Raw genomic sequence first — 27,309 nt, 5'->3', positions numbered from 1 at the left:
CACCCTAGTTAGGAGCTACCCCCCCCCCCCCCCCCCCCCCCAAGAGTTTTCTGTTTTCTTTTTCACTTTTTTTTTTTTATAATGTTGCTAATAGTATTTTTCTGTGGTGTTTAAGTTTTATTTACTTTTTGGAAAATTATTATCCTATACTTCCTTTAGCGTACCATTAAATAATTTAATGAAAGCGTTTGACCCCTTTTGGCAAAGCACCGTTCCAAAGACTCTTACCAAAGTGCATTTTTATCGTCATGTATGCCAGAAAATGGTCTTCGCTCGAACTCGACCCAACCATATTGGGATTACGCTGTTTGCCTGGGCCTTCTTGGACGCCCTAATAGAAAGCCTTTTTGTAGTTGCATGTTTTATTTTAATTGTTTAGTTACACACTCATTATTTTTCTCCCAAGAAGCAGTAGGCACCCATTTCACCCCACCCCCCCCCCACCCCCCCCCCCCCAAAAAAAAAAAAAAAAAAAAAATCACACTGATAGCCCGCTGAGAGTGAGAAATCACTGGCACTCGAGACGGGTCGGACCTTACACGGCATTATGCAGATTCCGGGGCCCGGAGGGATTTATCCTGAGGGCCGAGGCTGGGCTGGGGGAGCGGCTGTCCTGGCCTTTGTGCACGCCCCTTTTCATCAACTAGCGGGCCAAGAAAGACAGAGGAAAGCAACAGCATCCCAGCCCCAGTCCTTACAGCTCCTCCATCTGCGCAGCGGAGCTGGACGGACCAGCCAGGATGTGGAGAGCACTGCTTCTTAAACTCCTTCTTGTCCTTATATGCTGTGTTACATGGCACCATTCTGAAGGTAAGTACTGTGATATATATTTTTTTTTTTTCTGTCCACACAGGATGTTAGCTGAATGACTCATTGAGGAACTGCAGAGTTGTTGAACTGCAGTGCACTTGTTGCACATAAGAAAAAATAATAGAAAACTGAAATTTAATTATGTTTGATGGAATTTAAAGAGCAAAAACAGGTGGGAATAATCTTGTTAATGATTCAAAAGGCCTTTGTTTTAATGCCTGCACTCAGGATGATATTGTATATATGTATCTATTTTTTTTTTTAATTTAGAAGGTAGGTAAAGTCGTTCTGTCTGTAGGGCTGAATGTTTTGCCACATAGTATTACATTAAAGGTTGAACACAAAGCCTTCCTCACACAGATTGGAAGTTCTCTTGAGGAACTTTTGCCTGAGCTTTACTGTTGCTAGGTAACAGAAAAGAGCATGTGACTTACAGGCAATCTGCGAGGACTGTGGGCCACTGGTACAAATCTCATTCAGTGGAGCAGATTTTACGCTGCAAAACCACCGATTCGGCTCAGATTCCAGCTTTATTTTCTAAGAGAGAGGGAGAGGGACAGACAAGAAAAAAAAAAAAAAAAGCTCACATACCGCTCTTTATACGTGACAGTCTCATGCTTGTCTGTTGTGTTAGGAGCCCAGTTAGATCTTACTTCTCAAATTGTAATCTGCTTTCTTTTTGCTCAACCCTTGGTAAGTAAGCTCCTTAGTGTGAATCAAGCAACTAATTACACTGCAGCTGCTGCAGAAAGGAATCATTTCTAACCACGAGAGGAACAGTTTCGAGTTTAAAAAAATATGTACCAAAAGTAAGGCCATTGCTAGAGCTTTCTTATTCACTCTTATGAAATATCCTAGACCTATTTCCCCACTGGCTAAATGGGGCCTGCCCATGCCAAAAAGACAATATAACTGTACTGTATAACTCTGAGACTGTAGCATTTTAACAATTCACTTGGCATTTCCTTTGAATCTTGGCAGCTGCGGGCAACTTGAAGATGAGTTTTGCTGATGACAGCTGAAGGGCAGAAAATGATGACTTGAGAAAAAACAGCAGACATCCAGCGGACTCAGCATGTGCATGTCGATCATTAGCTTGGATTAGTTAACTGCTTAAATAACATTCATTTATTTTTAACCTGAATTTTGGATGACCACTCTGTGTTATACCGTAGAGCTCGTCAGTGCTTCCTGGTGGCTGTCTGCCTTGTCACTTGAAATATAAGCTTGGTGGTAGCTTGTTTTACTATGAGGGGGGGCAGGGTACTTTCTAATCTCTTCCTGATCCTCCACAAAAATCCTTTAGTTTGATAACTGTTTCTTCCAGGACCTTCTGGAAAACATTACCCAGGCCTTGTGTTTGATACTATTACTGAATGCTTACTCTGGCATTAATAGCTAATGGGACAGTTTGAGAAGATGTCATGGTGCTGGTTTATTAACTATTCTCTGCCATTTCTGCTTTTCTGGATGTGGTTTGTCAGCAAGTTGAGCTGTTTTCTCCAATAATCATTTCCCAGGAAATCTTAATTGATTGCGTGCGCAGGGAGACCTTTAATGATGTTATTAATGGTTTTATTTAAATATGCTAACAAACAACATGTAATTGTAAGGCTTAGATTACAGACTGAAACCTATTTTTAGTTTCAGTCTGAAATGACGTCAATAAAAATGTTTTCCTTCTTGTTCAAACTTTTCAAGACGCACAAACTCGGCCAACACGTGCACCTTAAACCTCCCGCATGGCCAAGCGTCTTTCCGGTGTAGGAGCCTAAATCCGAGTGCAACAGTAACATTGCATTAGAAACTGGAACACAGTTGACACAAATTGAGAGCAAATCCTTTTTGTAGCTCCCCCAGTCTATGTTAAAGACACAGAGGATGGAGCTGAGCCTCCAACCAGCTGCTCATGAGCTGTGACTCACAGCACAGAGGAGAAGTAAGATGTCCAGTAGCTGTGTTATTGCGTTGTGACAACTTAATTTATGATTCCTTTCAACTACTGTTTTGTTAATGCATGCATCAAAAAGCTGAGAATTCCTCAATTCCAACCAGACGAAGGCTTTATTCCTCACCCTATTTATGCCTTCCTTTTGTTCACATGCCACTGCCAAAGCCCCTCAGTTTTTAGCTGTTTTTGAGTGTAGCAGTAAGAGCCAAAGTCACTTGTTTGGCAATTGACTGCATTCTGCTGCATTGATTTCCATATGAAATGGGCAGCAGCACTTCGCTCTGACAGCACGGACGGGACCAGTGTTTCATGCTGCCAGCGGCCGTTTTCTCAACTTTTCTCCGCACACATTCATTGAGTGCAGAGGGTTGCACCAAAACAAGACGGCACTGATGAAAGCGTGAAGACCTCAAAAGAGGTCTTCACACTTACCATGTGGGGCATCTCAAAAAATGCCCCACATGGTAAGAAAGAGATGTTTCAACAGCAGTGGACTGACAGGTGTTTTCTTTGGTTCAAGCTTTGCGCAGGGAGTAAAGCTTACTGTCCTCTACTTATTTTAGGGCGACATGTCAAGTGAGGAGTTTGCATCACTGCCCACACCTCTGTTATGCCATTGTAATTTCACAGTGGGATTTAAGGCATTTGGGGGGCTTCATTCTAAGGAAAATTCCACTACTGCGCTTCTTTGTTGTGCGTTCTTATCTTCATCCTCAGACAGAGCAGCGCTCTTTCCTGCTGTGGGTTTAAGTTGCTAATTAGAAAAGACAAAACCAGAAGGAAGGGGAAAGGAAAACAACAACATTACACAAAAGCCTCAGCTAAAACTCTCATTCGAAAACACTCATCACCCCCCCCCCCCCCCCCCCCCCCCATCCCCACTAAGAAAAGTGTTCTTAATGGCACCTTTGCTTTGTCCTACTTTAATTTTGACTGACTTTGTCAGGTCAACAGGAGAATTTACAAAGACATTCTTTTGAGAACGTAAGAAGAACCCTAACACAAGATAGCGCTGTTAAAGGTTCAGCTTCAGTGTACGGTATTTGTCACCTTTCCCAGAAATAATGCTGTCAGGAAACACCAGTTGCATTTGAAAGCTTCCAGTAGATTGGTTTCTTCCTGGCATACAGGGCTTTAAGGTGTCAGTGTTGGGCTGCATGCATAGCTTCCATACACATCTCGACCTTTTACAGTGGTAGAAGTAGTATTACAACTCTTTAGATAAGTGAGGAAAGTTTTTAAATCCCTGACTGAAAGCATAATGTTAAATAAAATAGAAATACTCAAGTGCAAGTGCCAGTAGCTCCAAAGTGTACTTAGGTGAACTTTTACAAACCACATTTGCAGTCTATATGTCTTTATTAAGTCACTTTTTTAAAGCCTCTTTTCAGATCTTTCCACTGATGGGATCACATTCAATTTCGCTGTACATGTGCAATGGCAATAAATATATTATTATTATTATATTTTTCTGTTTGGGAAACTCACATTCTGCACAGACAACCATTCAGTCACTGCACTGAATGCACTTCTTCTTATTAGGGTAAATATTCTGTTTTTACTTAATAGATTTAGTCTCTTAGCTACTTGTGTCCTGTATCCAACACATGCTATAGATGAGGCTGAAACCTCTGGGATCATTGCCTTGCAACAACGACCTCCTTTGAGCAGTGTGTGAGCAATTTTATCATTAGTAAACTGAGCAGGAAAAAAGGTTTGCTTCCTGGATAGCTGCTGGCAGAGGTAAAAATGCAGCCTTTCTTTTGTTGAGTTAGTTGTAAAGCAGTTAATTGGAGACAAGAAAGCAACTACATGAAGATTTTAGTGCAGAAAAACAGGCAGTGACCGCACAACTGTTGTGGAAGCAATCTATCATTAAATGAGTTTTAACTGTTTTAATGATGATTGAATGATAAACTCTGGGCTCTAAATATAGTCCGTGTTTCCTTTATGTAGCATTTATTACCATCACTCAACTGGCTGTTGTCTTTTCTGAGCTTATAGACACCATTTCACACAGCTAGAGCTGAATGGAGCCATAAAAATATTTCCTTCTGGTCAAAACCACTATTGTGAAATTGTAAAGACACGTTATAATTTACTACAGCACTAGATTTTACTCTCTAATTTGCAAATTCTTATAAGGTATTTGATCAAGGAGCAAGAATGTTTTCAAAATGCTGGACAGAGACAGACCCCCAACCTTAAGCATGCACCACCAATCACCACCTCACACTTCCTCTCATGAAGAATTTGGGTTGAAATGGTTGCGGTACCACCCAGTACCACTATTTATTCCAATTACATTTCAGACTGGACAGGAAAAGCATGCACCATAAATCAGGCTGTCAAAGAGCCCATCAGAATTGCGCATTCCTATTTGAACAGGTCTGATGGAGTGCTCTGTCTCTGAACTGTGCTGCTTGAATCAATCTCTCCTGGAAAACATCAGGGAAGGTAGAGCCGTGGTACCTTATCTCTACCATTGCCACTCAGTGGGAACATCAAAAGGAAGCTTGGGAAGAGTGCAGTGAAGATTGTGTAACTGTCGGTTGGATGGCTGGCACGCTTGTCTCCAAGGCTCATCAATGCTGTTTGCAACAGACTATATCAGAGGAAGCCTTCTCTCCCTTCCTATGCCATGTTTTTCAATAAATATATAAAATACAGCATTCGATAAGTCATTCATTTTTATTTTCCAGACAGGATGACAAACAGGATTACAGCTAAAATTAAAATGGAAAACGTACTTTGGAAAAAAATTAAACTTAAAATGCAGTCAAATTGTGATTGTGTGCAGGATGTGAATTGGGGCAGTTCCGCTGTGGGACGGGTCGATGTATCCCTGGTGACTGGCACTGTGATGGGACATCAGACTGTGTCGATGACTCTGATGAACGTGACTGCCGTGAGTTACTTATTAAATTACATTTTTTGCCAATATGATATCTACGAGAGTTTGAATATTTCATATATATAATGCTTGTTAGATGTGAGTGTTTTCAGTGGTGGAAAAAAATGAAGCATCCTGTTATCAGTGAAAATACATTGTGATAAAGTACTTCTGTAACACTGCATTTATTACATTTTACCCATTGACATGTCTGTAAAGTAATTAGTAACTTTAGTTACAGTTAAGCACAAGTAAAGTACAAGTAATTTAAAACTGTACTTGATCAGTAGGAAAATTTGTACTTGTGGATTTCATTCAGCAGGTGTAAATAATGAAATACTCTGTCCCACAGCTCAGGTAACGTGTGATAGCAGTCATTTCCAGTGTCTGAGTGATGGCGAGTGCATCCCAAACATATGGGTGTGCGATGATGAGGAAGACTGTGAGGATGGTTCAGATGAGAGGCAACACTGCCGTAAGTATATTACATTATTATCAACTTGAAAGGGGAGCTTTTCAATGATTAACTAAAAACAAAACAAATCAATATGCTATTCAGAATGAAATATTTGACATTATTTGAATTCTTGTTCTCGACTTAAACAATGAAATGTTTAAGAATGACCCCCCACATAGTCTGTTGGACTGAAGCAGTTAAGGAATTTGATGATTTCCTTTTATCTACAAGAAAATGAAATTTGAACTGCATATAAGTGAATACAAACTTTTTATCTCTTCCCAGCTGGAAGGACATGCACCAGTGGCCAATTCAGCTGCAGCAATGGTGCGTGCATCCCAGGAGGGTACCGATGTGACCATTTGGCCGACTGCTCAGATGGTTCTGATGAGAGAAACTGCCGTAAGTCTTTTCCAGGGTGGCTTCCCCCCACTTTTTTTTTTTTTTTTTTTAAATCTTGGGCTTCTATGGCATTTTAATCAATTTGTTAAGATTAAGAGGCTCGCTGACTGACAGAATGGTCCACAATATGCTTCTTGTTGTCAGAGGTTGATTGCAGATTCTTTGGTGGATTAGTCAAGCTGAAGTTCAGCTGCTATGCCATTATTGTGCCGACATGGCAGACTCACAGCACTGCACACGGTGGTAATCTCACAATTGCATAAAGAATGCTGTGGCAACTGCTGGTGCTATGGTGGTGCTGTTAAATGTTAGTCTCTTATCCCTCCTATTCACAGAGCTTTTCACGTGTTAAAGGCTGAAAAGAGCACAGTTGTCAGGCTGATTTAAATGCATAACATTTGCCTGATGATGGGTTAATCTTCCAGATTATCCCGAATGTACGCAGCTGAGGTGTGCCAACGGGGCCTGCTACAACCGGACCCAGAGGTGTGACCAGATACTTGACTGCCGTGATGGCTCTGATGAGGCAAATTGCAGTAAGAAGCCACTCAGTTTTGGTGTTAATGCTTCTTTGAGCGTTCCAAAAATGTAATGAGAAGCGTGACATAAAACGCCAAAACAAGACCTTTTTTTTCCTCTTTCTACTGTGTTTTCTTTAGCACAGCACTGCAATGCGGGCCTGTTTTCATGTCATAATGGAATGTGTGTTCCTCAACGCTACGTCTGTGACCATGACGATGACTGTGGAGACCGAAGCGATGAGCTTAACTGCAGTATGTGGTTCCTGTCACTGTCACTGTCAGTCTAATGACTCTTATTTTTGTGCAGATAAACAAATGTCTTACCCTCCCCTTACTCTGCAGCATATCCTACATGTAGAGGGAACTACTTCACGTGTCCCAGTGGCCGCTGCATCCATCAAATTTGGCTTTGTGATGGAGAGGATGATTGTGAAGATAATGCAGATGAAAAAGGCTGTGGTATGTATACAGTAGTTAGAAAAAAGCAGTCAGCATGTAGCTAGTTTATTTGTAAAATTAGGATGAGAAGCCTTGGCGCTTTAGCTGGGCAAATAGCAATGAAAGGGGTAAGAACTGGAGCTGTGTAAACCTGATTCATCTTTAGTCTCCATGGTTGGTTTGGCTTAGAGTGATACTATGCCTGTGCTCCCTTAAGTGTGGTATTCAGATGGCTCTTTGTGGCACAAGATTGTGCAGCCCCCCCAAAGTGCTTTAGAATTCCTCCACATGGCTGTGAAGAGTGTGTGTTTTTAAAGGATGGGCTGCAGAAGCTCTCTGAGCCCCCATGTGACCCCCTCAAAGCTCCACTCCCTTACGTCAATTTAAAGTGACAGCCATTTCCTAGACCATGTCCCAGCCACAATTCTCTTTAGATCAGAACCGGTGAATATCTTTTTATTCCCAACAGCTATACCACCTTTAAAACGTTCTGCTCCTCTGTTTCTTATTGTTGCTTTTCTTTTCTGTGTAAAAAGAGGGTGAATTTCTTTTTATGTACAGATAATGTACAGCGGGAGTGTTACCCAGAAGAGTGGCCCTGTCCATCCTCTGGCCTGTGCATCCCCATGGATAAGCTATGTGACGGGACACCTCACTGTCCAGATGGAGAGGATGAAACTAACACCACTGCTGGACGCAATTGCAGTTAGTATTAATGCAACCAATGTGCCTTGTTAAGTATACATTTGGACATTTAATCTTATAAACTGTGTCACTGAAGAATACATCACAAGTCAAGTTTCTTTGTTGGTCAGGTATCTGGAGATGTGCCTCTCTGAGCTGTGAGCATCATTGCCGTGCTTCTCCTGATGGTGGAACTTGTTCCTGTCCTACTGGATACATTGTCAACAGCAACAACAGTCGCACATGTATAGGTATATATAATGTAGCCTTTACTGACTTCTCTATCTGGACAATGGTTGGGATTTTTTTATGCTTTCCACCATAACAGAGCTGTTTTACTTTTCGTTAGCCTAATAGCATAATTGTCTAAGGCATATTTTGGCATATTTTGAGATACCTACCTAATTCTACTCAGCTAACAGTATAGATTCATTTAGATAGATATCTCAATTTTGGCCAAAATATGACTTAGGCAATTATGCTATTAGGCTAACGTTTTGCTTCGTTTATGGGTCAGTAAACCCCACTAATATTTGGTTAAATATTGACTGGCAAATTGCACCAGATGCTTTGTGTGGCCTTCAACAAGTTTCCGACATAATTCTGGCTGGATATTTGACCGCTCTTCTTGGCAGAATTGGTAGAGTTCATTTAAATTAGTTGGTTTCCTGACATAGACCCAGCTTTCAAGCATAGTCCACACATTTTCAATAGGATTGATTTCTGGGCTTTGGGAAGGCCATTCCAGAAGCTTAATGTTAGCCTGCTTTATCAATTCAAAAACCAGTTTTGATGTGTGTGGGATCATTGTCCTGTTGGAACACCTAATTGTGTCCAAGTTTCAGCCATCTAGCTGTTGATTTGAGATGGCATTGAAGAATTTGGAGCTGGTACTCCTTCTTCATTATTTCATTCACTTTGTACAATGTACCAGTACCAGTGGCAGTAAAACAGCCCCAGAGCATGATGCTACCACCCCCATGCTTGACAGTTGGTGCAGTGTTCTTAGGTTTGAAAGCCTCACCTTTACTCCTCCAAACATACCTGTTGTCACTGTGGCCAAATAGCTTGATCTTTGTCTCGTTTGACCATAAAACTTTTCTCCAGAAGGCATTTGGCTCGTCCATGTGGGCAGCTGCAAATTTCAGCCAAGCTTTAAGGTGTCAGTTTTGGAGCCGGGGCTTCTTTCTCAGTCAACACCCTCTCAGTCCATGGTGATATAAAACTCACTTCACTGTGGACACTGACACTGGTGTTCCAGCAGCTTTCACTTCATGGCAGGCCTGAGCCTTGGTGGTTCCTGTGTTCTTCCTGAACAACCTAACCAATTTCCTCTCATCTGAGGGTGATAGTCAGGGTATTTTTCCAGACCTTGGCAAAGTGGTGACACATCCGAATAACTTGAACTTACGGACAGTTGTTTGAACCAATGATCTTGGAATCTGCAGTTGTTTAGAAATGGCTCTGAGAAATCTTCCCAACTTGTTAAAATCTATGATTCCCATTGTTCTGGGTATTGGTCACTCCAATGATCACTAATGAGAAGTTAAAAGACATTGTAGAACCTTCAGCACCACTTATTAAAAGATTTAAGTTAATGTACCTATATATTTGAGCCTGTATGTATACCTTTGACCCTGTGCAGATTAGAGAAAATCATTCCACCCTGGAAAAAGAACAGTTCAAGGAAATCATTACAAGCCCAAAATTACCATGATGAGCATATGTAAACTTGTCCAGAACTGTAAGTGAAACAGATCAGGTTGAGGTTCAGCTCTTCTGACTATTTATGTTGTTTGTGTACTCAAATAAAACGCTAAGTGTTTAATCCTCATTTATTGATTTTGATTTGTTTGAAGATTTTGATGACTGTTCCATGTGGGGCGTGTGTGACCAGCTGTGTGAGGACCGGATCGGCTCCCATCGTTGCAGCTGTCGAGAAGGCTACGTCCTTGAGCAGCACAGATACTGTAGAGCTGATGCATCGAGTGAGTGTCGCTTCCTCTCTGTTTAAACAGTTTATCCTACATAACAAATGTTCAAATTTTGAAGGTTTGAATGATCTAGCCAGATGAGGTTTATTAGTATGGACACCTCTCCTTTTTGGGTATTTCTGTACAGTGTCTGAGGTTCTTTGTGATGCATTGTTGTGTACTAAATATTGTTTTAGTTTGTCTTTAGCCTTTGTGTAACATTGGAAGAGGGTTGTCTGGGAGGCCGACCTCTCTGTCTTTGGCTTTAGTGAGAAATTTGTGTAAAACTGTGTGTGTGTGCATTCTTTTGTAAGTTTTTGTATTGTGTTTCCTTTGCAGCTGGAGTCCCTTCCTTGATATTTTCTAATGGCAGAGACTTGCTAATAGGTGACATCCATGGCAACAATCTGCACACTTTAGTTAATTCACAGAACAGAGGGATTGCAGTGGGAGTCGACTTTCACTACAACCTCAATATGATTTTCTGGACTGATACCATCCAGAATAAGGTATTTTCTAAAGTCATATTAATTGCTTTGTTTGAGTTTTTACTCCTGTGTTAGTCATTGATGTTTTGGAAGGTAGGGTCAATTTCTTGTTTGTGCAAATGCTTGAGTTAGACTCACGCTGGCTAGGACTGAATTCTTTCAGTCATCCTATAAGATATCAGCAGTGTTGATACTATAATAATGGGATAGCTGTTGGCCCCATTGTGGCTGGGTCATAATGAAAGGGAAGTAGATATGCAGTGGAATCCAAATGGTCTAATCTTGAAACCTGTCTGATAGGCTGGTATGATGTTCACATACCACAGTGCAATTTTTGTAATTCAATCTTGTTCGAACTAATCACGCTGTATTTGTTTTCAGTGACACTGTCCATTAATGTGGATTCTTTGGCCAGCTAAAAAGAATATGTCTTGGCTTGTCTCTGCTTTAAACTGCAGCCAATTAACTAAAAGGATGAAAGTGCTGGAGGAAGTACTTTTACTAAAGTAAAAGTAGCAATTCCACAAAAATACTTGGTTACAAGTGAAAGCCTTACATTTCAAACCATAGTTAAGTAAAATAAAATAAAACAAAATGTATTTATAAAAGTATAAAAAACATTCATTGCATCCCAAATTACGCTTTGCCAGTGTCCTATTTTGTATGTTACACCACTGGGATTTTATTACTGATATGAGCAGCATTTTAATATTGTAGCCAGTTTTTTTCCTCACACAGTTTTTTATTTTCCCAAAACAGGATTTAGTCACAGCAAGAGAGAATTCACCCACACGGTGGCAAGCAGGGTTCAATTCCCTCAAACATAATTGACATTTTTGCTGATCAAATGCTCAGAAATAATTGTATAGGTTTCTTTTAAATAAAGTAACACAGACATTTTGCCTTTACTGTGTTTGTATGGCAGGAAAAACCCCAGTACCTGGTTTACTCACAAAATATACCATCAGATAGCTTAAATAGCTTAATTATACAATCATTATATGATAGGTTTTAATACATATAATACATATTATAATAGTTTTTTTATGATAGGTTTTAATACTGTATTCTGTTTTAAAGTAACTCCTAATTACAGCTGTCAAATAGGTAGAGGAGTAATAAGTACAAAGTAAATGTAAAGTTAGGTAAAGTAAATGTATCATGAAATTGTATTTAAATATCATATTTGAGTATATTTTCTTAGTTACTTCTCACCAATGAAGCTTGGACATATATTCATTTGAAACTAAGTATGCCCTGCGATTCAATAGATTGTGGAACCATCTTTTGTGGCAATAACCCAAAGTAATTGTTTTATGCATGGCTTTATCAGTCTCTCACATTATTGTGGGGGAATTATGGCCTACTCTTCTTACAATCTTGCATCAATTCATTGAGGTTTGTGGGCATACATTTATGCACAACTCTCTTAAGGTCCCACCACAGCATTTCAATCAAGTGTGTGGTTTGGACTTTGACTGGATCATTGCAGTGCCTTAATTCTTTTTTATCGAGGTGTTACAATCACTCCTTCATGGTCGACTCAATGACTGCAGGTGCCCAGGTCCTGTGGCTGCTAAACAAGCCCAAATCATCACCCACTCCACCACCATGCTTGACATTTGTGGGAGGTGTTTGTGCTGATATGCTGTGCTAGGTTTTTGCCAAATGTGGTGCTGTGCAATATGGCCAAACATCTCCACTTTGGTCTTGTCTGTCCAAAGGACATTGCTCCAGAAATCTTGTGGTTTGTTCAGATGCAGCTCTGCAAACCTAAGCCATGCTGCTGTGTTCTTGTTAGAGAGAACCCTGGCAGCCCTTCCAAAGAAGCCGAACTTGTTCAGTTGTTTTCTAATTGTACTATCATGCACTTTAACGTCTAACATGGTAATTGACGCCTGTAAAAATTTTCACAAGGCTGCACAGAGTCCTGTGAAAACTTTTGGTCTCATATAACTGTACCTCTGGCATCTGTGAATATTAGCCTTCTTCATGGCAGCATGTCCGATTAAAAGTAGGAAGAGCGCAAACAGGGCATGTGAATGCAACCGGAAAGGTTAAACTACTAGGCTATTTTCACATATTCAGTTTCTCGTTAAGCAGGTCAGTTGAAATCCTGCTTTTAAGACGTCTGGATCTTGTTTCAAAAGAAGCAGAGCTGCTAAAAGCAGCACCCCCCTGCATACTGTCAAAGATTAAACTCCAGTTTTTTCTATCTTAGAGCTATACCTACATGCCAGTATGCAAATTGCATTCGTGTTGGCTTTAATTTCAGTGGAGAGGAACAAAATCTTGGGTCTATGGGTTTTATAAAATAATAAATAAAGTATAACTAAAGCTAATATTAGGCTTTAATTGTCAGCAGATGTTTATTAACACTCACACAAGTGGGTATTATATTTAGATTATTTTGAAAAACTGAACAAAGCCTATAACATTTCCCTATACCTTTTGGAAAAATTGACCACCTAAAGGCTAATATTCTGACAACAATGCCATCTTTTGTGCACAGGTGTTTTCTGTGGATATGACCGGTTCCAACATGCAGGTGGTTTTAAATGTATCAGTTGACTACCCTGAGAATTTGGCAGTGGATTGGGTGAACAATAAACTGTATGTAGTGGAGGCCAGCGTCAACAGGATTGACATGGTGGACTTTGATGGAAGTAACCGGGTCACACTCATCACTGAAAACCTTGGAAACCCTAGAGGACTGGCGGTGGACCCCACTGTCGGGTAAGCACATCTCCCAGTTTCCATTCATTCATCTGTGGTCCCATTCCCAATTTCCACATTCAGTATCTGTCGTGCTCCATTGGATTGGAATAATGGGGCGGAGTGGGGGAGGCAGGTGAGATTAGCAGATTGTCCTGGGTGGATTAGTGAGGAGCAATGTAAGTGATGACCCTTATTGTAATCCAATAGTATAGTTCATGGGGGAAGGCGAGCCAGGTGGCTACAGAGAAATTGCTTATCTTAAATTAATGTACAGCTCTTTGGTGAGATGTACAGCCACCCACGTTGGAGACACACACCTATACCAGACTTAATTAAAAGAGGGAAAGCCTTTAATGCTTTTCTAGGAGTTTCTGTTAGTGGATACATGCACTTTACTTTCTGTATATTGCAGGGGTAATCTAATAATCCCACTTCAATATATTCCCCTTCTGTCATAGGTATATGTTCTTCTCAGATTGGGAGTCACTGAATGGACAACCAGGCCTGGAGCGTGCCTTCATGGATGGAACCAACCGCTACGGCATCATTAGCAGTAAACTGGGCTGGCCGGCTGGTATCACACTAGATATAGAGGCCAAGCGCATCTACTGGGTTGACAGTCGCTATGACTACATTGAAACTGCAACATATGATGGTTTGCATAGGTAAGCACTTCAAGTTTTACACTTCCAAAAGTTAATCAAATACAACAAGTAGCAAGACTGGTTCATTTATATATTGTAAGAAACAACCTTCCCTATCATTTTTTTCTAATAGAAAAACAGTGGTTCACGGAGGTGCTGTGATCCCTCACCCATTTGGCATTAGTCTTTTTGAGCACAATGTCTATTTCACGGACTGGACAAAGATGGCTGTGATGAAAGCCAATAAGTTCACTGATAGCAGCCCTGAAGTGGTTTACAGAACATCTCAAACCCCACATGGAGTAGCAGTGATACATCAGCTAAAGCAGCCACAAGGTAGGACCATCACTGAAACAAATGTGTCTTCATCACGATGGTCCTGATGCAGCTCACACTTTTCACCATTCCTACTGTGTGTATGGTATAAATTTACCTAGACTATATAAGTTTTCCAGTAACCAGGATTGTTTCCTTTTGTCTCCAGTACCAAACCCTTGCAGTGTACTCAGAGGTGGATGTGAGCAGATTTGTGTTCTGAGCCACAGGAGTGACAATGCAGGACTGGGTTACCGCTGCAAATGTCGCATGGGCTATGACCTGCATGCTGATGGCAAACGATGTTTAGGTAAGAGAAGATTTCTCAGTTTAACTTTTGTGAGCTTTTTTTTTTGCAGACTTCAATGTGTTTCTTGGTTTGAAGTGCCAAAAAGTGCTCTGTTGATTTCTAACCCACAGCTGTGAGACAGTTTCTGCTGTTCTCCAGCCAGCTTGCTGTGAGAGGGATCCCCTTCAACCTCTCTACACAGGAGGACATCATCCTGCCTGTTACTGGATCACCCTCCTACTTTGTTGGAGTGGATTTTAGTGCTGAGGATGATGCCATCTTTTTCTCAGACACAGCCAAAGATATTATCTATAAACAGAAAGTGGATGGGACAGGTGAGCATCCTGTCAAGCTGGATTTAAACTATCTCAAGCACTGTATGCATTCACAGAAGATAAATGAATAGTCCTACAAAGAAAATATGTTTGCAGTGCTTTTTCTGTTTGCATCCCTGGATAACTTCTTTGCTACCACAGAGCTCTACCATATGATTCAGCCAGGCTTACACTAGGAGTTAAGGGGGTGTTTGATAGTGCCTGCTGGTACTATGGGGGAGGGAATGGACAGGAGCATGGATAGTGCAAAAATAGATAATATATCATATAACTGAATATCAGCCTAAAGACATGAACATAAATAGAAATAATGACCAAGCATTCTTGTTACAAAGTCACTAAACTATCATCTAAACTGTGAAAGCAGCTACTGTGTCATAATCCACAGTCACACCACACACACACACACACACACACACACACACACACACACACACACACACACACACACACACACACACACACACACACACACACACACACACACACACACACACACAAAGAAAGGAATACCACTGCTCTGATCAGGGATGTTGTTTTTGGAGTTGCTCTAGTTTTTTCTGTCCGGTTCAGAAGAGGAAAATGCAAGCTGACAGCCTATTTATTTAAATGTGTTCCTCTTTCATCTCTGTGTTAAATGGTGTTTCTGACTGCTTTGATCTGCACAGGCAGGGAGGTACTGGCAGCCAACAGAGTGGACGGAGTGGAGGACCTGGCTTACGACTGGATTTCAAAGAACCTCTACTGGACTGACCCCCGATATAGGAGCATATCCGTCATGAAGCTAGCTGATAAGTCCAGGAGGGCCATCATTCGTAACCTCAATAACCCCAGGGCTATTGTGGTGCATCCTCTAATCGGGTAAACCATTTTAACGCCAAAAGAATTATTAGTTTTTTCATTGCTGTTGTTCCTTCAAGCAAATTTTAGCATTATGCTCACCATCACATGCACCAGCAGGTTATATGAGTAATGCAGGGGCAATTTAAAATGTACAAAGGCTAGGTGCTCACATTAATTAAGTATTTCTGGTTGTTTGGTACTGAAACCATGTGGTTTGTAGCTTTGTTTGCTTTTAAGGATTTAGAAGTCAAACATTTATTTCTAGGGTTACTAGATCTCAGCAAGGTAAATGAATGGCAAGGAGTATGTTTGAGTGGGACACTGTGAGACATGTTTGTAATGCTGTGAGGTCTAAAATCTTGTTATACTGTAGAAGACTGTAAAAACTACATTCAGCTGTTGTTCTCATAGATTGGCACATTTCTTTTTGAGCCACATTTAATCTGAGACTCATGTGTTCTTTGTCACTTCTTATCATATTCTTCCCCATGTCAGACTGAAATATAAATTAAAAAAACTCACAGAGAATCTCCCATCAGCGTGCAGGACATGGCCTCAATGTGTGGTACAAGGGATAAAAATGCTGTGCAGTCCCATGTAAAGTGCAACCTCTGGTCACCTGAAGTGGTACTCACCCATTCATAAACTGTCCACATGTTAATCTGATAAAAAGATTATTTAGGACAAGCTGTTATTTCCTTTGGCCTCAAAGTCATAAGGCCTCTGTGCCCAGCAGCTAAGATTAGCTCACTGTGTGAAGGGCATTATTGTAGTGAAGACTAAAAAGTTAGCTTAAACAAGAAAAAATAGCTCCTGTTGACCAAAGTCTAAATAAACATCACACAAGTTAGATGTTTAATAGTAGTTTTATTTAGGTAGGAGCATTTTGGAATGAAATATGATATTGAGCCATGCTGTTCATTTTGCTTTATCAGGTATATTTTTTGGACTGACTGGTACCGGCCAGCGAAGATTATGAGAGCTTGGGGTGACGGGTCACATGCAATGTCCATTGTAAACACTACTCTTGGCTGGCCAAATGGCCTAGCTATTGACTGGAGGTGAGCCAAGTGTTCAGCATCCACATGCCCAGCAAGAATATCCTTTTTTTTTTAACCAATAAACTATTGCCCCTATAAACCGCTCTTGGTTTTAGTGTGACTGTTTACTGTAAATTTATATTTCTTTGCTTTGTTCTCCACACAGTTCAATGCGCCTGTATTGGGTGGATGCCTTCTTTGACAAAATAGAGCACAGCAATTTTGATGGACAGAACAGGCTTTCTTTGGACCGCATAACCCAGATCTCCCATCCATTTGGTCTCACCATTTTTGAAGGTTAGGCGTCAGCTATAAGTTGCCTTGTTATCTAGTATGTTATCATAAATTTGATCTAAATAAAGAGTGAGTTCATATGACTAAAAACTGACTGGTTTTGCTTTGATGATGATTATGTCAAAAGGTCAATCATTGTTAGCACAAGCTGATGACAGATGGAGTTACTGCGGTTGTGCTCTGTTTCTCCTGTCCCTTAAAGGCTATGCATATTTCACTGACTGGCGCCTGGGTGGCATTGTACGTGTGCGCAAGACTGATGGTGGGGAGATGGTCATTATCAGAAGAGGAATCAGCCACATCATGCATGTCAAGTCTTTCAACTCCAACTCTCAAATTGGTGAGTACCTTTATTCACTTTTCTTCTCCCTCTGCTTGCCATGTAGCTGCAGCTCACACTTGTCCGTCATATTCCTGGTAATTAGCCTCCACTCCCCTTCTCAGGTTCCAACCTCTGCAACAGGCCGACGAATCCTAATGGAGACTGCAGCCACTTCTGCTTCCCAGCCCCAGACTCACAGAGGGTGTGTGGCTGCCCATATGGCATGAAATTGTCACCCAACCAACAGACTTGTGTGGAGGACCCTTCCAATGAGCCCCCCACACTGCAGTGTGGGGCCAACTCTTTCTCCTGTGGCAACGGCAAATGTGTCCCAAACAGCTACAGATGCGATGGTGTTGATGACTGCCATGACAACACTGATGAAGTCAACTGTGGAATTAATAGTAATGCTGTTTTTTAAAATCCAGTTGACTATACAGTCCCAACCTTATTACCCCCACCCCCGACTCTGGCTTCTTACTTTGTTTATGTTAATATGGCTTAAATTCAATATAATTTCCTTCTTTTTTGTTTTAGACACCACTTGTTCCCCCTCTGCGTTCACCTGTGCCAATCAGCGCTGTGTGCCTGCAGGATGGCGCTGTGACGGGCACAATGACTGTTTTGATAACAGCGATGAAAATAACTGCCCAACACACATTCCTGGAACCTGCCCTGCCAATCAATTTACCTGTGCCAACCGCCGCTGCATCCCACACATCTGGCGTTGTGACACTGATAACGACTGCGGAGATGGTTCAGATGAAGCTGACTGCTGTGAGTGTCTCTAAAAAAGCTAACAGTTTTACACAAATAGGATTTTCCTACGATCTAACTTAGATCTGCCTTGGTAACTCCTAACACAGTGCAGGCAGAATAGTAACTCATATTAATTACAGTGCGTAAAAACAAACCTACAGTCATTTGAAAAAGAAAGTTTTCACAGGACTCTACTATGCAGCTGTGAAAAACTAAGTAAACTCTATGATTCAGTAGCTTGTAAAGCTGCCTTTAGCAGCCACAACTTGAAGTAATCATCTTCTATATGAGTTTATCAGTTTCTCACATCATTGTGGATGAATTTGGCCCACTTTTCTTTATAGCATTGCTTCAGCTCATTGAGGTTTGGAGGCATTTGTTTATGCACAGCTCTCTTAAGGTTCCATCACAGCATTTCAGTCAGGTTGAGATCTGGATTTTGACTGGGCCATTGCAACACCCCAATTCTTTTCTATTTCAGCCATTCTGTTGTAAATTTGTTGGTGTGCTTGGGATCATTGTCCATTTGCATGACTAAATTACAGCCAAGCTTTAGCTATTAGACAGAAGGCCTCACATTTTACTCTTAGTATACAGAGGAGTTTATGGTCAACTCAGTGACTGCAGGTGCCCAGGACCTGTGGCTGCAAAACAAGCCTAAATCATCACCCTTCCTCCACCATGCTTGACAGTTGATATGAGGTGTTTGTGCTGATATGCTGTGCTTGGTTTTCACCAACATGTGGTGCTGTGCATTATAGCCAAACATCTTCACTTTGGTTTTGTCTCTTCAAAGGATGTTGTTAAAATTAAGGAGCATGAACTGCAGAGTCCTGTGAAGACTTTCTTTCTCACATGACTGAGTATTGCACAGTCTGACCTTGGGGGGAATTTGCAGTGACATCCAGATTGCAGCACTGTGTTAACACACTCCTGAATGCTTCAGATCAGCAAACTGCCAAAACCTCTGATTCTATATAAGTGCTCACACTTAAGTGCATTTGATTAGCAGCACCTCATTACTACTTACCCTCTTAATTCTAATGAAAGTAGAAAGATTGTACTGTGTTTTTCACAGGATTGTATAGAGTCCTGTGAAAACTCTCTTTTTCACATGACTGTATATGGTCTTATTTATAAAACATAAAGATAAAAGCTGGTCAGTAGGCTACTGAAGATATATATTTTTAAAATATTATTCTGTAGATGATTCTAAGTTTATCTAGAATCAGGCAACATTGATACTGACTCCCCACCAGTCTCAGGTTCCCTAATAGGAACCTGTTTATTCCTTCAGACAACACTGAATCTTTTGTGAACTCAGTGGTGCACATTGCCACTGATTAGATTATTGAAGAAGCATGGTTGTTGTTCCTATTAAACATAAAATAGTTTGAAACTAAGACTTGTACACTGTTCTATGCATTGACCAGTAACGTAGGAGATTAACTCACAGGCTTGTATTCTTTTCAAACATTTTGTGTTGACAGATCTGGGAAGTACATGCCATCCAGGACAGTTTCAGTGTCCAGACCACCGCTGTATAGATCCTAACTATGTCTGTGATGGAGACAGGGACTGTGTGGATGGGGCGGATGAGCAGGGGTGCAGTAAGTAGCTTTCTAGATTATGCACAGTTGCTGGTCACATAAATTTTGCTGGCCTAGTGTGGTGCTTACTTGCAGCATGTCAAGTATTGTGTTTAGAGCACATGTGCGAGTTTGATGAAATCAGTTTAATTTTATTTTGCCTGCAGTTATAAAACTAATAATATTAGTCAGTCACTAGACCACTATGACTTTTCGAAGATCTAATTGTAGACTTGCTGCAGCCCGGTCTCTTATTTTCAGAAGCTGTTATGAACTAGCATTTTATTCATACTGCCCATTTCCCAGTGAAAAATTAATTCATTTGTTCAGCCATTCATGCATTACAGACGTCACCTGAATGCTCTGTAAAATTCAACAAGCGTTTCCTAAGCCTCTTAATTTCTCGTTACCTTTGTTGCACAATAGATGAGCTCAGAAGTTTGAACTATCAGCTTTAACATATGTTTTGGATTTTTTTACAGTCTACAACTGCACTATGAATGAGTTTAAGTGCTCTAGTGGTCACCAGTGCATCAACTCCTACTACCAATGTGATGGAGTCTTTGACTGCAGTGATCGCTCAGATGAGCGAAGCTGTCGTATGTATTTAAATCCTTCCTGTGGTCAGAGGTTATATTAACAACATCCTGCATAATTATTTAAGTTGCTAATATGTTTGAATATTTAATCATTTGGTGTTTCCCAATATATGCCAGCTACCAGACCCCCAGGGATGTGCCACCATGAGAGTGAGTTTCAGTGTCAGTCAGATGGGAGCTGCATCCCATCTTCATGGGAGTGTGATGGTCATCCAGACTGCGAGGATGGCAGCGACGAACACCATGCTTGCCCACCTCGCACCTGCCCTTCCACGCTCTTCCGCTGCGATAATGGAAATTGCGTGTTACGTAGTTGGATTTGCGATGGGGACAACGACTGCAGGGACATGAGTGATGAAAGAGACTGTCCCACACCACCTTTCCGGTGTCCAAGCTGGCAGTGGCAGTGTCCTGGCCACAGTGTGTGCATAAACCTCACCACAGTGTGTGACAACACTCCTGACTGTCCCAATGGTGCTGACGAGTCTCCCCTTTGCAGTAAGTCTGTTCTCTGCTTTCTTCAGCCTGGAACGTATTCTTTGTCTATCAGGGCTTAATTGTTTTATTTTTGAGTCTGGCCTCACCAAATTCAATTACATTTTCACATCACATGGAAAACAGGATCAATCTCTCAGCTGATTTTGTTTAATTTGACAATTTTCTAGTTCTTGTTTTCTATAAGCAGGAGGGCCTTAAATTCACAGAGATTTTGTGTTGAATGCCATCTGTTTGTCTTTGTTTTCTTATGTTAAAATCAAGCATGTATGTGATTTGTCCTATATTAACTTAAAAATGATCTGTGATTTTCCCTTCTTGCCCTTCTCACAACTTTCAGATGAACCTTTGCCAGGTAGGAACAAACAAACTCTTAATCACTGCTAGAAATGCTGCAAGTAGTTTTGATTCCTTTTTCTACAGATGAAATATTTCCATTAATTGTTTTAATACTTATATAGATGTTCATTAATTGTGTACCACAAATAGGCATAAAATAGTTCTGGCTCAGAATAGCATTTATGAGAACACATAATGAATGTAGTGACTGCTTTGTTGTTTTTTTTTATTATTATTATTAGAGTGCAGCATATTTATAAATGGCATAATTTCCATTTTTTTTCAGTACTAAATTGTTCTTTCCCTGCTTTTAACTCAGATCAGGAGAGCTGCTCAGACAACAATGCTGGCTGCACCCATGGCTGTATCCAAGGTCCCTTTGGGGCCCAGTGCACATGCCCTGTGGGTTATCAACTGAGCAATGACTCCAAAACTTGTGAGGACATTGATGAGTGCAATCCCCCTGGACTATGTAGCCAGCACTGCTTTAATGAGAGGGGCTCTTTCCGCTGTCACTGCCAGGATGGTTACACTCTTGAAGCAGATCAGCATACCTGCAAGGCCTCAGGTGAGGAGGGATAAAATCTTCTGTGTATTGAGTACATTTAAAAACAAAACAAAAAAAAAAACTGCCTATAATTTTATAATGCATTAAAACAGGCATATTATCAGCCCTGCATTAATTTCTCTATACAGCACATACCTCAGTTTTCTTCACTGTGCTGCCTGTTGGGAAGGAGGCACAATAAAGGGGGAGCTTAGATCCCAGACTGCATGACTGACACTCTTTTTCTTCTCTCCTGTCTTTGCTTCTCTGATTTCGTAAGATAAGACAAATAACATGTATGTCACTCACTGCCCATCACCAGTGTAATTAGGACATAATCACAAACAAAGGGCTGTTTATGGGGAGCGTGCCTGACATGAGCTCCTCTTCCCAACAGATAACCCACTGAAAGACTTTGCAATACAATAGGACATTATATGGACAAAAGTGCCTTTCCAATGGATTGTCATTTGAGTAGGGTTTATTTAACCATCTTTTTGTATAGTTTTGGTCTACACACAAAAGCTGATAAGTCCTCTTATTAGCATGAGAATGGGAATAGATAAATAGATAGTGGTGGTTTTGATGTCTGTTTCAGATTCTCGTCAGGCTTTCCTGTTAGTGGCAAGTCGAAATCAGATTGTGCAAGACGACATAACCACTCAGCCTAATGTAGTCCGGTCACTGATTCGAGATGGACGCAACATTGTGGCCCTAGATTTTGACTCTGTCACTGAGCGGGTGTACTGGTCTGACACAAGCCAAGACAGAATCTGGAGTGCTCACAAGAATGGCAGTGACAGAATTGTGGTAAGTGTAGTTTGCAAGCAGCTCTGCATGAGGTGTAATTTCACCACTAAACATATTTAACTAAGAATGAGCCTCTAATGAACAGATATTCGACAGTGGAGTGACTGTGACAGAGAGCCTTGCTGTGGACTGGGTGGGCAGGAACTTGTATTGGACCGACTACGTCCTGGAGACAATTGAAGTGTCTAAACTGGATGGCACCCACCGGACCGTATTAGTGAGTGAGAATGTAACCAACCCTCGAGGCCTAGTGCTGGACCCGAGAGACAGGTCAGAAGATTTGATTTGATTTGAATCTGTGTGTGATTTCATGTGTATTTTGTGGTCACAGCTTCTCATCATGAAAGAAGGTAGCATTAAGTGAGAATTTCTTTTTTAGTGCTCACCTGATCTTCTGGACTGACTGGGGGAGGAACCCCCGCATAGAGAGGGCCAGCATGGATGGAAAACAGAGAACTGTGATCATAAGCAGCAAACTGTACTGGCCTAATGGTCTAACCATAGACTACCCAAACAATTTGTTGTACTTTGCTGATGCCTACTTGGATTTCATTGACTACTGTGATTATAATGGGAACAACAGGAAACAAGTCTTGGCCAGTGACCTGGTGAGTGTATGAGATGACAGACTTTATGCTAGTGATACATCTATAGAGATAACTTTTATGTTAATAATCAGTTCTGTCTTCTGAATAGCATGTGTGAGACACACTTTTCTTTTCTTTTGCTACTCTCTATGAAAAGGTACTGCAACACCCCCACGCAATTACCATTTTTGAGGATTTTGTCTATTGGACCGACAGATACATCAACCGTGTGATGCGAGCTCATAAGTGGCATGGGGAGAACCAGACAGTGATGCTGTACAACCTCCCTCAGCCCATGGGTCTGGTGGCAGTACACCCAGCCAGGCAGCCAGCAGGTATGATGAAAATAATGAACCTTATCTGCTTCATCTTTATTAGCTGATATTGATCAATATATTGGCCACATGATTAGAGAACCTAACTTTTTGGATGTCTTTCTGTGTAAATGTGTTGTTTGACAATTTGTAGGAGAAAATCACTGCTTGAGGAGCCCCTGTACTCATATCTGCCTGCTCTCTGCTGTGGGACCGAGGTATTACTCGTGTGCCTGCCCCTCAGGCTGGACGCTGGCAGCAGACCAAATCACCTGCACCAGAGGTATGCATCCTGCCACATGAAGGAAAACACTCATCACTCAGTTTGATGAAAAAGGAAGTCAGATCAGATGTACCAGATACATTGAAATACTCAGGTCTTCATCAGCCGTGGTTATTGTTGCAGTAGAAAGGATGCATGCTTTTTGTGCAGCTGTCTCACTTCTGGTAAGAGAATAAATCACTAACCTGAACGATCCAGGTACTTGTCAACAGTCTCCCATTTAGATTCTCTTTTAAACTGCCGTTCCAGTCGTAAATATTAAGAATCATATGAGTGTGTCTTTCAAGGTCTTAAAAAGACAAGGGACCTTTAATTCAATATCCAAGGAGTCTGCCTTAGGTCACCAGCTTAACTCATCTCAGGTTTCAGCCCATTCAAACCGAGCAGGACACAGTCTACCCCTGAGGCCACCGATTATCCAAGAATGAAAATGCCCTACAACCATTCATTGATTCTAATCTGTGATGACAAAGCAAATCAGATTGTGGAACCAGCTTTCACCAGTCAATCCTCTTTATAGATAAAGGTCTTTTGGCTTGGGATGTCTAATTTGCACCAGATATACTGATCCAGGGATCCAGGGAGCATACTTTTTGAGCTCTGTTTTAGAATTTCTTTAATAATTTTAAAAGTACTCTTTTTTTGTTTGTTTGTTTGTTTTTTTGTTAATTCTTCATCAAACTGTAGAAAGAACTGTTTATACTTCTGAATTCCTGCTTTTTGTTGTTGTTTTTTTTTTTTAAATCTTCTTGCTTTTTTTGCTTCACCTTTAGTTGAGGATCCGTTCCTGGTGGTTGTGAGAGACAGCATCATCTATGGCATTTCCTTAAACCCAGATGACAAAAGTAATGATGCTATGGTTCCTGTTGCTGGGCTTCAAAATGGCTATGATGTTGATTTTGATGACAGTGAACAGACCATCTACTGGGTGGAGCATCCAGTAAGTCACTGTACAGAAACACTATACAGTTTCTTAGTTCTTTAATCCCTTTTCCCAACAGTAAATAAGGAACTGGAATATGGTGTAGAGATGCAGTTCTGCTAGACATACTGTGCATTTCATAAGGGTTCATAGTAAAAACAACCCAAAAACATGATAAGAAGGCATAATATAAGACACATGCTGGAGGTTAATATGTCTGTCTGTCCACCAGGGTGAGATCCACAGGGTGAAGTCAGATGGTACTAACAGGACAGAGTTTGCCCCTGCAGCCATTCTTGGCTCCCCGGTTGGCCTGGCCTTAGACTGGATAACAGAGAATCTGTACTACACCAATCCAGCTACGCAGTCTATTGAGGTGATACAAATCATACCATGTCCCGTAAAAGCAGAAGTAGTGTTGCAACACAGTTTGCCAGTACAATAATTGCACCTGTTTGTGTTTGGCCAGGTCTTAAAGCTAAGAGGGGAGTTACAGTACCGGAAAACTCTAATCACAAATAACGGCTCTCCAACTGGCGCTGGTAGTCCTGTTGGCATTGCAGTGGACCCAGCACGTGGGTAAGCCCTATTTAACACAGTCCTGGCACAGATCGCTCAACCACACAGCTACTGAGCTCTAACAGCCTTCTCATTGCCATCTGCTCGGCCTCTAGAGAGATCTCAACTAGTGTTACTGAATACTACACTGCACTCTAAAACCCCAGCAGAGTGCAGTCAAGAAACAAGGAAGATGTTTCTAACCTTTTAACTCCTACATGAAGACAGTGAAACTCAGATATTGATTTTTGATGATGATTTTACACTATGTCCTCATTCAATTTCTGGTCTATGACTTAATCAGTTTACAAATGAAAGCTAGTTCATTAGCTTAGAAAGTGTGTTATTGCTGTAGATGCTATTTCAACAGTGCTCATTTAGCAGCATCAGTGTGTTTCTCTGTTAGTTGATTTTTACTTTTAAAACTTTTAAAAAGTGATAAGCACATGTATTATATCTGTGATTAAATTGCAAAGGTCTGAAATGCAGACGCTGACTGACAGTCCTTTGTGTTCTTAAGCAAATTGTACTGGACAGATCAGGGAACCGAGAGTGGCATCCCCGCCAAGGTGGCATCTGCAGACATGGATGGCTCGAACCCTGTCACCCTTTTCACCAACAATCTCGATCACATTGAATTCATCACTGTGGACATCCAGGAGAACAAGTTATACTGGGCTGTTACAAGCACCGGCATGGTGGGTTTTTGCTTGCAATGTGTTGTAATTCATTTTAATTGTGATAATTACTCAAAATGTATTTACGGCACTAATATTTTATTTGATTTCCCTAAACTGTCGCAGGTTGAACGTGGCGATCCAGATGGAAGCAACCGCATCACCATAGTGACAGGCCTGTCGCACCCCTGGGGTGTGGCTGTCTATCAGAACTACCTCTTTTACACTGACCGCAACTTTGAGGTCATAGAGCGTGTAGATAAGTCCACTGGAGCCAACAAGGTTGTGATGCGAGACAACGTGTCGGGACTCAGAGTTCTGAAAGTACATTTTCGAGACAGTGAGTAATAAACAGGTCACAGGTCACGTGTCTGTTTTATTTCTGCTGTTGCTTTTTATTCACACTGAATTCTGTTTATGCACTCAGCATCCGCAGGTACATCTAATGGCTGCACCAACAATATGGGAGTGTGTGAGCAGCTCTGTCTGCCTCGGCCACAGGGTCTGTTCACCTGTGCGTGTGCCACAGGTTTTAAAGTTAACGCCGACAACAGGACCTGCTCTCCCTACCAGTCTTATGTGGTCATCTCCACTCTATCTGCTATTAAAGGCTTCAGTCTGGAAGGGTCAGACCATTCTGAGGCCATGGTGCCAGTGGCTGGAAGAGGTCAGAGATTCTTATACTGTTACATTCATTATTAACTATGCAGCTTGTAATAAAATTTGTAATGGAGTTTTTTGAATGTGGATAAATTCTTATTATAATGAACTAAATACATTTGTAATCTGTTGTTGAAGAGATAGTAAAGGCCTCTAATAACTGGGTTATCCTCTTACAGGCCGTAATGCTTTACACATTGATGTCCACATGGCTTCTGGTTTCATCTACTGGTGTGACTTCAGCAGCACTGTGGCGATACAGAACGGGGTCAGACGAATCAAGCCAGATGGCTCAGGATTACGTAGCATAGTGACATCTGGAATAGGACGCAACGGGATACGAGGCATTGCTGTCGACTGGGTGGCAGGTATGCTGTTCATTTGTTTAAGCGCATGTTTTGTTTATCACACAAGTAATGGGTTTACAGCAAACTAATCTGTGTTACAGGATGTATTCAGTACCTTCCTTCAGAAGTCATACATTGTACTTCTACAGCAGTTAGATACATTTAAGTTCTACAACATTAGAAATAGATCACAGTCACTTTTAATGGAGTTGCTGGTTCTGACAGATTTCTCATAATCAAAACCTTCTACCCTTAAATTTTAGGATAGAGTATTTTGTAGATAGTTACACTGTCTGTTGTTTTCTTCTCCAGTTTTACCAAAAAGTCTAGTCTTCATGGATTATAGTCTTTGTAATATTTTGGTCTACTTAGGTAATTGTGTACTCCATCACAGTGGATTTTAAAC

At 41.1% G+C, this 27,309-nt stretch overlaps 1 protein-coding gene across 1 annotated transcript in view; it reads left to right on the top strand.

Moving 5' to 3' along the window:
* Window positions 1-696: 696 nt before the first annotated feature.
* Window positions 697-27,309, top strand: part of lrp2a (low density lipoprotein receptor-related protein 2a) — a 54,520-nt gene continuing 27,907 nt past the window's right edge. Inside the window, exons 1-39 of the mRNA XM_030757657.1 lie at window positions 697-810; window positions 5,562-5,669; window positions 6,007-6,129; window positions 6,397-6,513; window positions 6,939-7,049; window positions 7,173-7,286; window positions 7,377-7,493; window positions 8,034-8,177; window positions 8,288-8,407; window positions 10,016-10,144; window positions 10,469-10,638; window positions 13,130-13,353; window positions 13,794-14,000; window positions 14,113-14,315; window positions 14,464-14,604; window positions 14,715-14,918; window positions 15,587-15,779; window positions 16,697-16,822; window positions 16,968-17,098; window positions 17,298-17,435; window positions 17,540-17,821; window positions 17,955-18,194; window positions 19,667-19,786; window positions 20,248-20,364; window positions 20,482-20,862; window positions 21,200-21,214; window positions 21,518-21,766; window positions 22,344-22,555; window positions 22,641-22,825; window positions 22,935-23,163; window positions 23,300-23,477; window positions 23,611-23,739; window positions 24,513-24,679; window positions 24,894-25,037; window positions 25,131-25,240; window positions 25,740-25,917; window positions 26,023-26,236; window positions 26,324-26,563; window positions 26,736-26,924. Coding sequence (XP_030613517.1) covers window positions 741-810; window positions 5,562-5,669; window positions 6,007-6,129; window positions 6,397-6,513; window positions 6,939-7,049; window positions 7,173-7,286; window positions 7,377-7,493; window positions 8,034-8,177; window positions 8,288-8,407; window positions 10,016-10,144; window positions 10,469-10,638; window positions 13,130-13,353; window positions 13,794-14,000; window positions 14,113-14,315; window positions 14,464-14,604; window positions 14,715-14,918; window positions 15,587-15,779; window positions 16,697-16,822; window positions 16,968-17,098; window positions 17,298-17,435; window positions 17,540-17,821; window positions 17,955-18,194; window positions 19,667-19,786; window positions 20,248-20,364; window positions 20,482-20,862; window positions 21,200-21,214; window positions 21,518-21,766; window positions 22,344-22,555; window positions 22,641-22,825; window positions 22,935-23,163; window positions 23,300-23,477; window positions 23,611-23,739; window positions 24,513-24,679; window positions 24,894-25,037; window positions 25,131-25,240; window positions 25,740-25,917; window positions 26,023-26,236; window positions 26,324-26,563; window positions 26,736-26,924 — 6,469 coding nt within the window. The 5' untranslated portion in view covers window positions 697-740. The remainder of the gene's footprint in view (window positions 811-5,561; window positions 5,670-6,006; window positions 6,130-6,396; window positions 6,514-6,938; window positions 7,050-7,172; window positions 7,287-7,376; window positions 7,494-8,033; window positions 8,178-8,287; window positions 8,408-10,015; window positions 10,145-10,468; window positions 10,639-13,129; window positions 13,354-13,793; window positions 14,001-14,112; window positions 14,316-14,463; window positions 14,605-14,714; window positions 14,919-15,586; window positions 15,780-16,696; window positions 16,823-16,967; window positions 17,099-17,297; window positions 17,436-17,539; window positions 17,822-17,954; window positions 18,195-19,666; window positions 19,787-20,247; window positions 20,365-20,481; window positions 20,863-21,199; window positions 21,215-21,517; window positions 21,767-22,343; window positions 22,556-22,640; window positions 22,826-22,934; window positions 23,164-23,299; window positions 23,478-23,610; window positions 23,740-24,512; window positions 24,680-24,893; window positions 25,038-25,130; window positions 25,241-25,739; window positions 25,918-26,022; window positions 26,237-26,323; window positions 26,564-26,735; window positions 26,925-27,309) is intronic.

The sequence above is a fragment of the Archocentrus centrarchus genome, chromosome 21 (genome assembly GCF_007364275.1).
Source record: "Archocentrus centrarchus isolate MPI-CPG fArcCen1 chromosome 21, fArcCen1, whole genome shotgun sequence".
NCBI lineage: Eukaryota > Metazoa > Chordata > Actinopteri > Cichliformes > Cichlidae > Archocentrus > Archocentrus centrarchus.
The sequence above is the reverse complement of the archived record's forward strand: the minus strand, read 5'-3'. Positions and strand labels throughout refer to the sequence as shown.